Genomic DNA, 11950 nt, shown 5'->3' with positions numbered 1-11950 from the left:
TTTTACCTCAAATTTTAATCATTCATTTGTCTTACAACCAAGAAAAGTACAAGTATTTTTCGGCCTATATACTTTCATTAATATTTTTCGCCTTTTTTAGAAGTTCATATCATTTTATTTTTATTTTGATAGATTTTTTTATTTGATAGATTTAAGGGGTGGGAGTATAAGTTGAGTTCCACTACATGAACATATTGTATAACGATGGAGTCCGGGCTTTTTATGTACCCAGATAGTGCCTGTTGTACCCCATAGATAATTTTTCATCTCTTACATCTTCTTACCCTCCCTCCGTGTGAGTCTTCGGTGTCCATTATACCACTCTGTATGCCTTTGTGTAGCCATAGGTTAGTTCCCATTTTTAAGTGAGAACATGTGACATTTATTTTTCTGTTTCTAGGTTACTTAATATAATGGCCTCCAGTTCCATCCAAGTTGCTGCAAAAGCTGTTATTTCATTCTTTATGTTGTTGAGTAGTACTCCATGGTGTGTGTATATGTATTTCTATATGTGTGTATATGAACACCACATTTTCTTAATCCACTCATCAGTTGATGGGCAAGTGGTTAGGTTGGTTCCATAGCTTTGTGTTTGTGGATAAATATACAAGTATAGGTACCTTTTTCATGTGATTTCTTTTCCTCTGAGTAGATGTACTCAGTAGTGAGATCGCAGATTGGAAAAGTTCTTTGAGAACTTTGATTGATCTCCACAGAAGTTGTACTAATTTACACTCCCACCAGCAGTGTGTAAGTCTTCCCTTTTGACCACATTCCTACCAATATTTATTGTTTTTCTGCCCTTTTGTTAATGGCATTCCAATTGGAGTAAGATGGTATCTCATTGTGGTTTTAATTTGCATTTCTCTGATGATTAGTGATGTTATACATTTCTCAAGTGTTTTTTGGCCATTTGTATATCTTATTTACCCCTGTTTGTGTCACTTGCCTACTTATTAAGGGGGTTGTTTTTTTCTTGATGGTTTGAGTTCTTTGTAGATTCTAGATTTAGTCCTTTGTCAAAAGCCCAGTTTAAGAATATTTTTTAATTCTTTAGGATTACAGGTATCTCATGCCTGTGTTCCTAGCACTCTGGGAAGCCAAGGCAGATGGATTGCTTGAGCTTAAGAGTTCAAGACCAATCTGAGCAAGGGTGAGACCCCTGTCTCAGCTAAAACTAGAAAAACTAGCTGTACATTGTGGCAGGAGCATGTAATTCCAGCTACTCAGGAGGCTGAGGCAAGAGGAACTTTTGAGCCCAAGAGACTGCTGTGAGCTATGATGCCATAACATTCTACCCAGGGCACAGAGTGAGACTCTGTCTCAAAAAAAAAAAAAGGAAAAAAAATTTTTCTCTTATTCTGTAGGTTGTCTCTTTATCTTTTGATTATTTTCGTATGTAGAAGCAAAATATTTTTAGTTTAAGTCCCACCTTTCATTAATATTTTAATTATAACAATCTGTATTTAAATTCTATAGTTGGACCCTCCTGAATAAACATAGTCAGTTCTTAGGTATAGTGAACTGGAACTATACCTAAGAACTGACTGTGCTTAAAATTATACCTAAAATATGATTCATCTTGGTTTCCTTTTTCTGTTTAAAAATGTTAAAAGTGACCACTGGGAATTCAGCCAGACAGAATACTTAAGCCATCATAGTATCATTAAAAATAGTATGAATCTCAACCACATAAAGCAAACTCAATTCAAAACTAGGCAAAGGACTTGAATGAAATACGGAAATACGTGGCTCATAAGCACATAAAAAGATGCTCAACATCACTAATTATAGGGAATTGCAAATCAAAATTATAATGAGATATGGCTTTACACTCATTAGGGTAGTTACTTTCAAAAAACAGAAAATAACATGTTGGTGAGGATGTGGAAAAATTGGAATCTGTGTGCACTGTTAGTGGGAATATAAAATGGTCCAGCCATAATAGAAAGTATTACAGTAGTTTCTGAAAAAAATTAAACATAGAATTACAGTATTACCTAGCAATTCTTCTTCAAGTATATGGCCAAAGAATTGAACGCAGAGCCTCAAAAAGGTATTTCTAAACCTGTGTCCACAGCAGCATTATTCATAATAGGTAAAATCTGGAAACAAATATCAGTTGATCAACAGATGAATGGGGAAGCAAAATGTGGAATGTTATTCAGCTTTAAAAAGGAAGGAAATTCTGTTATAACATGCATGAACCTTGAGGACATTATGCTAATTAAAATTACCCAATCCCAAAAAAGATAATACTCTATGATTCTACTTACATGAGGTACTTCTTAGTAGTAAGAAATCAGTAGAGACAGAAGGTTGAATGGTAGTTGACAGGGACTAAGAATAGGGGGAATAAGGAGTTACTTTTTCATAGGCACAGAGTTTTAGTCTTACAAGAATAGAGTTAAGGAAATTGACTTTCATGATGGTTGCACAGCATTATGGATGTATTTAATACACATGACGAGGATGGTAGTTTTATGTTAACTTATATTTTACAACAATGAAATGGGGGAGAAAGTAGCCTTTTCTTCAGTGCTCATTTTCTACCATGATTTCTCCAATATCAAATTTACTTTTTCTCTATTCTGTTACAGCTAAAAAAAAAAAAATCAGTGATATAGTGCAATGTATACTTGGGCTTTCTATGGCATTTGAAAGTTGAACCCCATTTTCCCGATAGACACAAAATTCATGGGGCTTTTAACTCACTATTAAGTTGATCTGACCTAATATGTATAAAAAATTAAAAATAGATGACCAGTATTCTCAAAGAACCATAAAAATTCAAAACATACTAAAGAATAGACACTTGGAAGAAGTTAACTGAAAATCCTAAGTTGGAATCAAGTGAATGAGTATGTTTTAATTTTTTTTTTTGTTTGAGACAGAGTTTGGATAGAGTGCTATGGCATCATAGCTCACAGCAGCCTCAAACTTTTGGGCTCAAGCAGTCCTCTTTGCCTCACCTTCCAGAGTAGCTGGGAGTACAGGCATCTGCCACAACCCCCAGCTAGTTTTTCTATTTTTAGTAGAGACAGGGTCTCTTACCTAGGCTGGTCTCAAACTCCTGAGCTGGAAAAATCCCCCTGCCTTGCCCTCCTGGAATTACTAGGATTACAGGAGTTGGCTACCATACCTGGCATGAATGAATGTGTTTTAAATCACTTGGTTTGTGTTCCATCTTTTAATCAATGTCTATGAATCAAGATATTACCTAAGCATTTCAGGCTCCTTTCTTACATCTTATAAATTCTCAAAGAGATTTATTATGCTTTCAGGAAATCAATAAACATTTCTTAGGCTTGTGTATGTAAAGAACAGAAAAACAAAAAGCTTAATTGGTCCAGCTGTATATTGTTGTTTATTTAACTTAAAAATAAGCTAAAAATTGCCAGCCCCATATACCAGAGGTCACAGGTTCAAACCCAGCCCCAGCCAAAAACTGCAAAAAAATAATAATAATAATAAAATAAAATAAAAATAAGCTTAAAAAAATAGGAAATAAGTAATATAAAGTATAGTATTTTATAGTAATATACCCAGATAGAGTTAAGAAGCAGATAAAAATGTCTTAACTGGGCAAGGTAATAGTAAGTTAGTCTTCATGGAAGATAACTAAGCTTACAAATAGTAGGAATTATAATTCTTGTGCTGGATTCTGGGAAATAAGAATAGCTAACAATGTATGTTTCATGGTTTCAAATTTGTAACTTTTGTTTTTATCATTTTAAGCAATAAGATTTGTGGTAGTTTTATATAATCCAAACTTTGGCGGTATTTATATATAAGTAGAATATAGAAAATTAACTTATTTGGCCCTACTAACATAACAGAAACTAAGGCTGACATTTTTAGGTAAATAATTCAGAAATTTGTCTTTTATGTTCTTTGCCTTGGAAAAGATGGCAGCAGTCCTGTATATGTTAGAGGTTCCTTTTTAATTAATTTTTGTTGTTTTTCTTTCATTCTTTTTTTTTAAATTCACATCATCTAACTATAGTTATTTAGTTCAAAAGAAGACAAATTAAATCCTTGGCCAGCTCTGTCCCCTGCCCACAACTTTCTCCAAATTGTAATTTGTCAGGAGCTGGGCACGGTGGCTCACGCCTGTAATAATTCTAGCACTCTGGGAGGCCGAGGTGGGTAGATTGCCTGAGCTCACAGGTTTGAGACCAGCCTGAGCTAGAGTGAGACCTCATCTCTAAAAATAGGCAGGCATTGTGGCAGGCACCTATAGTCTTAGCTACTTGGGAGGCTGAGACAAGAGAACCATTTGAGCCCAAGAGATTGAGGTTGCTGTGAGCTATGACACCATGGCACTCTACCAAGGGTGATAAAGCGAGACTCTGTCTTAAAAAAAAAAAAGAAAATTGGAATTTGTCAGTATAAACTTGACTTTGTTCAGCCCCCATAGTTCTACACCTGGCATCTCCCCAGACCCTTTTAAAATTTACTCTTGGCAAGTGATTGAGATCCAGCTGGTAGCACTATAAAGTTCTGAAGAGGCAGCTTTTAGGATAGCTAGTCCTACTTACGTCCAAGGACACAGAACTAGTGGTGTCTGACAGGTGCACCGTATGCCTGGGGCCCCTTCCATTGTACTCTACAGAGCAACAGGGATGTCTAGGACAGTGCTATTGAATAGAACTTTCTGCCTTGATGGAGATGTTTTTGTTTGTTTGTTTGTGACAGAGTCTCACTTTGTCACCCTCAGTAGAGAGCTGTGGCATCATTACAGCAACCTCAAACTCTTGGGCTCAAGAGATCCTTTTGCCTCAGCCTCCCAAGTAGCTGGGACTATAGGTGCCTGCTACAATGCCCAGCTATTTTTAGAGACAGGGTCTCGCTCTTCCTCAGGCTGATCTTGAACCTGTGAGCTCAGGCAATCCACCCACCTCAGCCTCCTAGTGTTAGGATTATAGGTATGAGCCACTGCACATGATGGAAATATCTGTATTGTCCAATATGATAGCCATTAATGATGTGAGTCTGTTGAGCACTTGGAATGTGGCTAGTGCACCTAAGGACTTAAGATTTGAATTTTGTTTAATTTTAATTTAAGTAGCCACATGTGTAGGAAGGAAGATGTCCTAGGAAGATTTGTTGGGAGAATGAAGATAGTCGAGTATCTCCCAGAGCAACAAAATGGGACTCATGAGCAGGAGCTAGATGGTGTGAGCTCCACATGCTACCTTCCACTGTGCTGGGGTTTGTCATCCCAGGTTTTATTTCCCACTTGTTCCTTTCCTCTCCCTGCTACATTAGTCTGATAGATATCTACAGATTTGTTGTTGGTTGTCATTCACAAATTTGAGTTCTCTCTTCTTTGTGGGAACACTCAGTATCTTACCCTTTGAGTTGACAGGAATAAGTCTGAGGCTGTACTGACAGTCCCCAATTTATAGGCAGTCTAAGACTTATGTACAACTCGCACTTACAAACAGAGGCTATTACAATAAGTCCCCGAGCACAACTCACACTTACAGATGGAAGTTATTACAAGTAAGTGTACTTGTTCCAACTTATATAGAAATTCAACTTAAACCTACAGAACCTATTTCACTTATAATCCAGGGACTGCCTAGTACCTAAACTGGTACTGAGAGATTGTTGTTTTTGCTTCATCCTAGAGTAGTTCTCTGATATGTCTTTAAGCACTACAAAGAATTGGAATATGATTTTGGTAAATTTTAAGTAAAACCTTACATGCAAAATGGATGATGCCATTCTCAGAGAAAAGTTTGGACTTCACATTCATTCAGGGAAGCTGTTTATACATATTGTTGTTTACTTAATACTGTTTTAGTGTTTGTTTTCTTAATCTTTGAGACAGAGTCTCACTACATCACTGGGACTAGAGTATAGTGCTGTCATCATAGCTCACTGAAACCTCTAACTCCTGGGTGCAAGTGATCCTCCTGCCTTAACCTCCCAAATAATTGCTGGGATAACAGGTGGCTAATTTTTCTGTTTTCTGTAGAAATGAGGTCTCCTTGCTCAGGCTGGTCTTGAACTCCTGGCCTCAAGTAACCCTTCCACCTTCCCCTCCCCAAAAGTGTTAGGATTGCAGACATGTGCCACCATGCCCGGCCTGTTTTTGTGAGTTCGATGGTTAGCCTGTAAATGCTACAACTGAAGAATTTAGTCTGTCTAAATCCATATAGAGTTATAGCAGGTAATGACTCTTTGTACAAAACATATACATATAAGGGCTTTATGAGAGTTGGTATTAGCAATAGGGGTAGTTTCCAAGAGAAATATCTGAATTCTTAAGATTCTTAATACTTTTAAATAAAGTAAAAACCCCAACTTTAAACTGTCATAATTCCTTGTAAGTATTTTTACTGAAGTAGTAGTGAATGGACTCTGATGTATCTGTCTCTTATTTACTTGTTTGCTTGTTTGTAAGACAACTCTTCGCTGTCCATATGTTTCTCCCTAGAGGTAAATAAATTATTCTAAATGCTGCTTCATGGCATTGTCAGTTTTTTTTTTTTTGCCATTTTTGGCCAGGGCTGGATTTGAACCCGCCACCTCTGGCATATGGGACCGGCGCCCTATCCTTTTGAACCACAGGCACCACCCAACTTCCTCTTTTCTTTAACCTTCATGAAGTAGGTAGCTTAAAACCCCCCTAATTTTTGTCCATTCCTAAGGTTTTCTTATTAACCATTAACAAGGTTATTCCATTAAGATTTTTCCTAGTATATCTACTTTGTAACTGACTACTTTACAAGATCCTTTTATTACTTTTTTTTGAGACAGAGTCTCACTTTGTCACCCTCTGTAGAGTTCCATAGCTTCATAGCTCACAGTAACCTCAATCTCTTGGGCTCAAGCAATTCTCTTGCCTCAGCCTCCCGAGTAGCTGGGACTACAGGCACCCACCACAATACCTGGTTATTTTTAGAGATGAGGTCTCACTCTTGATCAGACTGGTCTCGAACCTGTGAGTTCAGGCAAATCCACCTGCCTCAGCCTCCCAGAGTGTTAGGACTTATATTACTTCTTATAGTGTTTTCACTTATCCTTTTGATTTTCAAGTAAACTATCATATTGCTTAAATGTGATGGTACTTTTATCTTCAAAGTCATTTTGAAGTTTCTAATAAGTATTACTAGTAAAGATACCATCTAATGCTCATCAAGGTTTTTGCATTGGACTTTCAGGAAGAATGTTTTATAATATTCATAATGGAAAATTTTAGCCTTTGTTTGTCTTTCACAGAACAAAGCTAAAGAACCAAGATTATGAAACTTTAGATCATTTGGAGTGTGATCTGAATTTGATGTTTGAAAATGCCAAACGCTATAATGTTCCAAATTCAGCCATCTACAAGAGAGTTCTAAAATTACAGCAAGTTATGCAGGTATGATCTCTTGGTTTTGCTAAGTTTGATACATATATATATGACTAAAATAATTTTATGTTTTGAGTGTATTTTTTAAGATATGTGGTTCCCCTGCTTCCCCCAGCAATACCACATCATTCATTTCAACCGTAAGTACTGCTGAATATATTTTTTAGAGTTGTCAGGGCAATATAGAGTAAAAATATTAATTTAGACAGGGTTAGCTTTCTGAGAAGAGGAAGCAGGAACTTGTCTTTGGAAGGTAATTTTAAGATTCTCATAAAGTTACTCTCTTATCATGGTTGATATTCCATCATTTCAGTTTTACTCCTTTGGTTTAGACTTTGTTTCTGTTAAAGTGAGGACAGTCCTTTGTTTCTGTTAAAGTGGGGACAGTCCTATGAGAAATGACCTCTGAAACCTAATTAATAATTGTATCGTGTCCATGAGTATAACAGATCCTCTCTAAGAAAACCCCTCAGAGGGTATGAGTCATGGGTCATTTAGGAGTTTTAAGACAAAAAAGTAGATGTGAAGTAGAAATTAGATCTGTGTGACAGTTTTGGTGGAATTTTCTGGAAAGACAATCTCAGAGCAAAGAAGCAACAAAGGCAATTTTAAGATCACCCATAGAATCTTCATTTTGTATGACCAACACTGTGATCCTTAGTGCTATAACTTTCAGGTATTATCTTTTCAGTACTCTGCATGTATATATTTCCTAAGCTTGTTGTGCTTAGATTTTCAGCTCCATTTGGCAGTAGGTCTTTAAAAATACATGTGTTAAAAGTAGATCTTCTTTCACTTTTCCCATTAAACTTGATTTTTTTTTTTTTTTTTTTTTTAGAGACACAGTCATCACCCTTGGTAGAGTGCTGTGGCATCACAGCTCACAACAACCTCAAGCTTTTGGGCTTAGGCGATTCTCTTGCCTCAGCTTCCTGAGTAGCTGGGACTACAGGCACCTGCCACAGTGCCCAGCTGTTTTCTTTTCTTGTTGCACTTTGCCCGGTCTGGGTTCGAACTCGTCACCCTCGGTATATGGGGCCAGCACCCTACTTGCTAAGCCATAGGTGCTGCCCTAAACTTGATTCTTAATTACACTGCCCCTTAGAAGTCAGGAGTACCAAATGGGCCTCTTTGAATTGGTTTTACTTATATTTGGCCACCTGAGCAGGATGCGCCTATAACTTTCCTCAGTGCTTTCAACCAATTAGTACCCTTTGTAGTCTTAAAAGCTCTGGTTAACATCAATTCCTCAACAATTTGGATCCATTTTTATAAACTATGTCTTTGTTATGCAGGCTTTTGTTAAATTTGATTATTGAAAATGTTTAATAACTCTTTAATTTTGTATGTATGCATCCTGTATGTATCTATACCTTTCTGAGTAAATTGGATATATCTAGTTCTTTAACATTGATATATTCTTAGGAGTGTTCAGCACAGTGAACTTGACTCCTGGGATCTACTCTATTTTAGGCAAAGAAGAAAGAGCTTGCCAGGAGAGACGACATCGAGGATGGAGACAGCATGATCTCTTCAGCCACCTCTGATACGGGTAGTGCCAAGAGAAAAAGGTATATACTTTTCTCAGGACTGGCGATATCTCAGTTCCTATTTATATTGTTTTAGATAAGTACAGAAAAATGGCTTTTTTAAAGCTATCAAGTATGAATTCTGTTATAAACTTTAAATATTTGATGTCTTCTTTTAGAATTCATTTGTAAATTGGATGATTAACTTTTTTGTATAAGTATCATATTGCTTTTAGATAACACAGTTGAAATGACCACTACATATGTAGCTTGGCAAAACATGTCATTCTTTTTGCCATCCAGGTTATTTTTTTAACGTGGCATTTGAAGAGTGCCACTTAATCTAATTTAGGTAATTTCTACATGGTGAATTACAAAATGAAATATGAATTAAGAAAGGTAAGGAGAAATTTCTATACTACAACTCAGTTAAGTAATCATTACTCTGAACTCCTTTTTTGTTAACCTAATCTTTATTTGCCATTTTAAGACTATCAGATTGTTAAATACCAAATCATAACTTCTTATAGCTCATGAAGTGTTCAAATAGATATTTGGGGGTTTTCCCTCTCTCCCCTTTCTCTCAATTTCCCTTACTCTTTCTTCCTCTCCTGGGTATTATGGAAGGGGATCTTACTGTGAAATTCTGAAGTTTAGTTCCTGTAAGGAATCATGCAAGACCATATCATTTGTCTACTTCTCTCACATGGAGTTTCTCTGGCCTGATCATTGAGGAACACTCTATTCTTCCTCAAGCATAACTGTCTTACCATCTTTGCAGCAACAGTCAATCCAGGGAGGGTACCTTAAATAAACAAGGAATAAGCTAATCACTAATAGCAGGGCTTGACAGATTCAAATTTAAATGAAGTTATTAGTAACTGTTGACAGTTTTGTGTATGCATTAAGAGTTCCACTAAGATCAGAAGATTTTAAAAAGTTTAGAAAAGAGAAGCTGTCCTGTCTTTCCCTCATATAAATAGTTTTTGGGAGACTTGTTTAACTTTGCAAATAATTTTTGCCATGGTTAATTAAATTGATTGGTGTACTCTGAGGTGTGAGTCTCCTCCATTACTGGCCTATGAATTTCATCCTTCCAAGTTCTTAATTCCTTGTTATACCAGGGACAACGGAGGAAAAGTATGAAACCAGATCAAAGACATCAAATCAAGAACATCTTTGAGTATAATTATATAACTCTACTACAGCATCACCTGTGTTTTCCAGATCAGTCACCAATCAAAGATTAAAACTTCTCAGGCAAAAGAAGGTAATGGAGGCAAAAGTGATGGTACAATTAGTGCCAACACTGGATGAAAAGAGAGATCTTAAATTAATTGTTAAGAAAATAGTTCCAAAGAAGCATCAGCCCAGGCCAGATCCTTAAAAATTATATATCTCTGTAGCTTGTAATTTGTGGGACACTCAAATACATTAAATGAAAGATAGCCCTGAAACCTTCTGTAAAAAAGAAAACTAAGCTTTATGTTCTTGAAATAATAAAATTCTACTTCAATCAAAAAGTCTTTATGAACAGTTTTCCCAGGAAGTATTTTATACAGTGAAGAGATAACACAAATAAGACCCATCTGCTAAAGTAATAAAAGAACAAACCTGAGTTTGAAATGCAGACATGAGTGGATGTTAAAAGATTAAGAGAATTAAGTTGTGTCTATGGACTATGACAAAGAAAATAACATGATGAGCCTTGTAGGAAGTATTAAGAAATAGACTTCTTCAGAAGTCAGGCAAATAGCAGCCTAGATAGTTAAACTAAACTTGGCCATAGAAATCAGAGCCAAGTTTTCCAAGTACACTTTAACTCCTAAGTATTGTGTATGATTCTACCTTGACCTTATTTTTTAATATCAAAGAATGTGAGAAAAATTAAATGTGGGTATGTTCTTTTCATTCTGGGAGTACATTCTTTTCCCTCACCACTTTACCCCAAAATCCACCTTCTGTCTTCTGTGTTGAAATGTTCCAAGTAGTATTATCTTTCAGCCTTTGGATTAAACCATATTTGGTTTATACCCTCCAATGTTGCTTGTTTTGTTTCTCTTCACAAGTAATGTTTGTTTCTGCTTTCCCAGGAACACTCATGACAGTGAGATGTTGGGTCTCAGGAGGCTATCCAGGTGTGCAGTCCTTTTTTATGCATAAACATTCTTTTAAAAGTACAACTTTTCTGTGGCATGGTCAGTAATGATTAGGTGAAAAGTAAAACCTTAAGCATGTGAAAAAAGTCTTTGTTTGGGTGCCAGTTTATTTCATGAATAAAGAAAGCAACGCAGTTTAGAAGTCTAGTTATTACAATAAGTTCAGAAGTAGTTAGTCTAGATATGTTCATGAGTAGCCTTAATTTGTTGTTAGCTTTGCCAGAGGCAGAAAAACCTCTCACCAATCATTGTAGCTATATTTCTGTATCAAAAGATAGAAAGTAGCATTGCCAGTGACCAGGGACTGGCAAGTTCTGAGTCTCTTTTAAGGACATCTTTTACTCTTGAGGGAGGTGGAGGGATCAAAATCAACATTGACAATCCAAGTGATGTCAATGAATGTCATCACCAAGCACTGGATTAGTGTTTCACCAGCATGGATACATTTCCTTAGTCTCTGATCTTGTCCATGTCTTTAAAAAAAAAAAAAATCCATTCTTTTGCGTGTCACTTATAATTTGAAAAACAACTTATGAGTTGCCATGCCATAGTGCTTGTAATGATTGTATAGTGTTTTTGTTTTCACATTTGCCATCTGTTAATCATGGTATCAGCTGCTTATAGAATATTAGAGTCTGCTATTAACAGATTATAAAGGAGACTATTGAGTCATCTCTTCTACCTACCAGGATCTTATTGGCCAGGGGAAAAGGCAGTTTAAAAAGAAATGAAATTATATGAAAACAATGTAATAAAATAAGATACACAGCTTGCATAAGGTACACAGCTATGTAGTTGTATGGAAATGTCTCATCATTGTCCAGATAACTATAGAACAGATTATTTCTCCTCACCATGCTTTTACTTGAAAGATAAGAGTCCTAAAAAAAAAAAAA

At 36.2% G+C, this 11950-nt stretch overlaps 1 protein-coding gene across 1 annotated transcript in view; it reads left to right on the top strand.

The window, feature by feature from the left end:
* PBRM1 (polybromo 1) overlaps positions 1-11950 on the top strand; it is a 159019-nt gene that overhangs the window by 51903 nt on the left and 95166 nt on the right. Inside the window, exons 12-13 of the mRNA XM_023512991.1 lie at positions 7234-7375; positions 8840-8937. Of these exons, the coding sequence (XP_023368759.1) occupies positions 7234-7375; positions 8840-8937 (240 nt within the window). The remainder of the gene's footprint in view (positions 1-7233; positions 7376-8839; positions 8938-11950) is intronic.

Source organism: Otolemur garnettii, unplaced genomic scaffold, assembly GCF_000181295.1.
Source record: "Otolemur garnettii isolate 467f Iridium unplaced genomic scaffold, OtoGar3 scaffold00032, whole genome shotgun sequence".
NCBI lineage: Eukaryota > Metazoa > Chordata > Mammalia > Primates > Galagidae > Otolemur > Otolemur garnettii.
The sequence above is the reverse complement of the archived record's forward strand: the minus strand, read 5'-3'. Positions and strand labels throughout refer to the sequence as shown.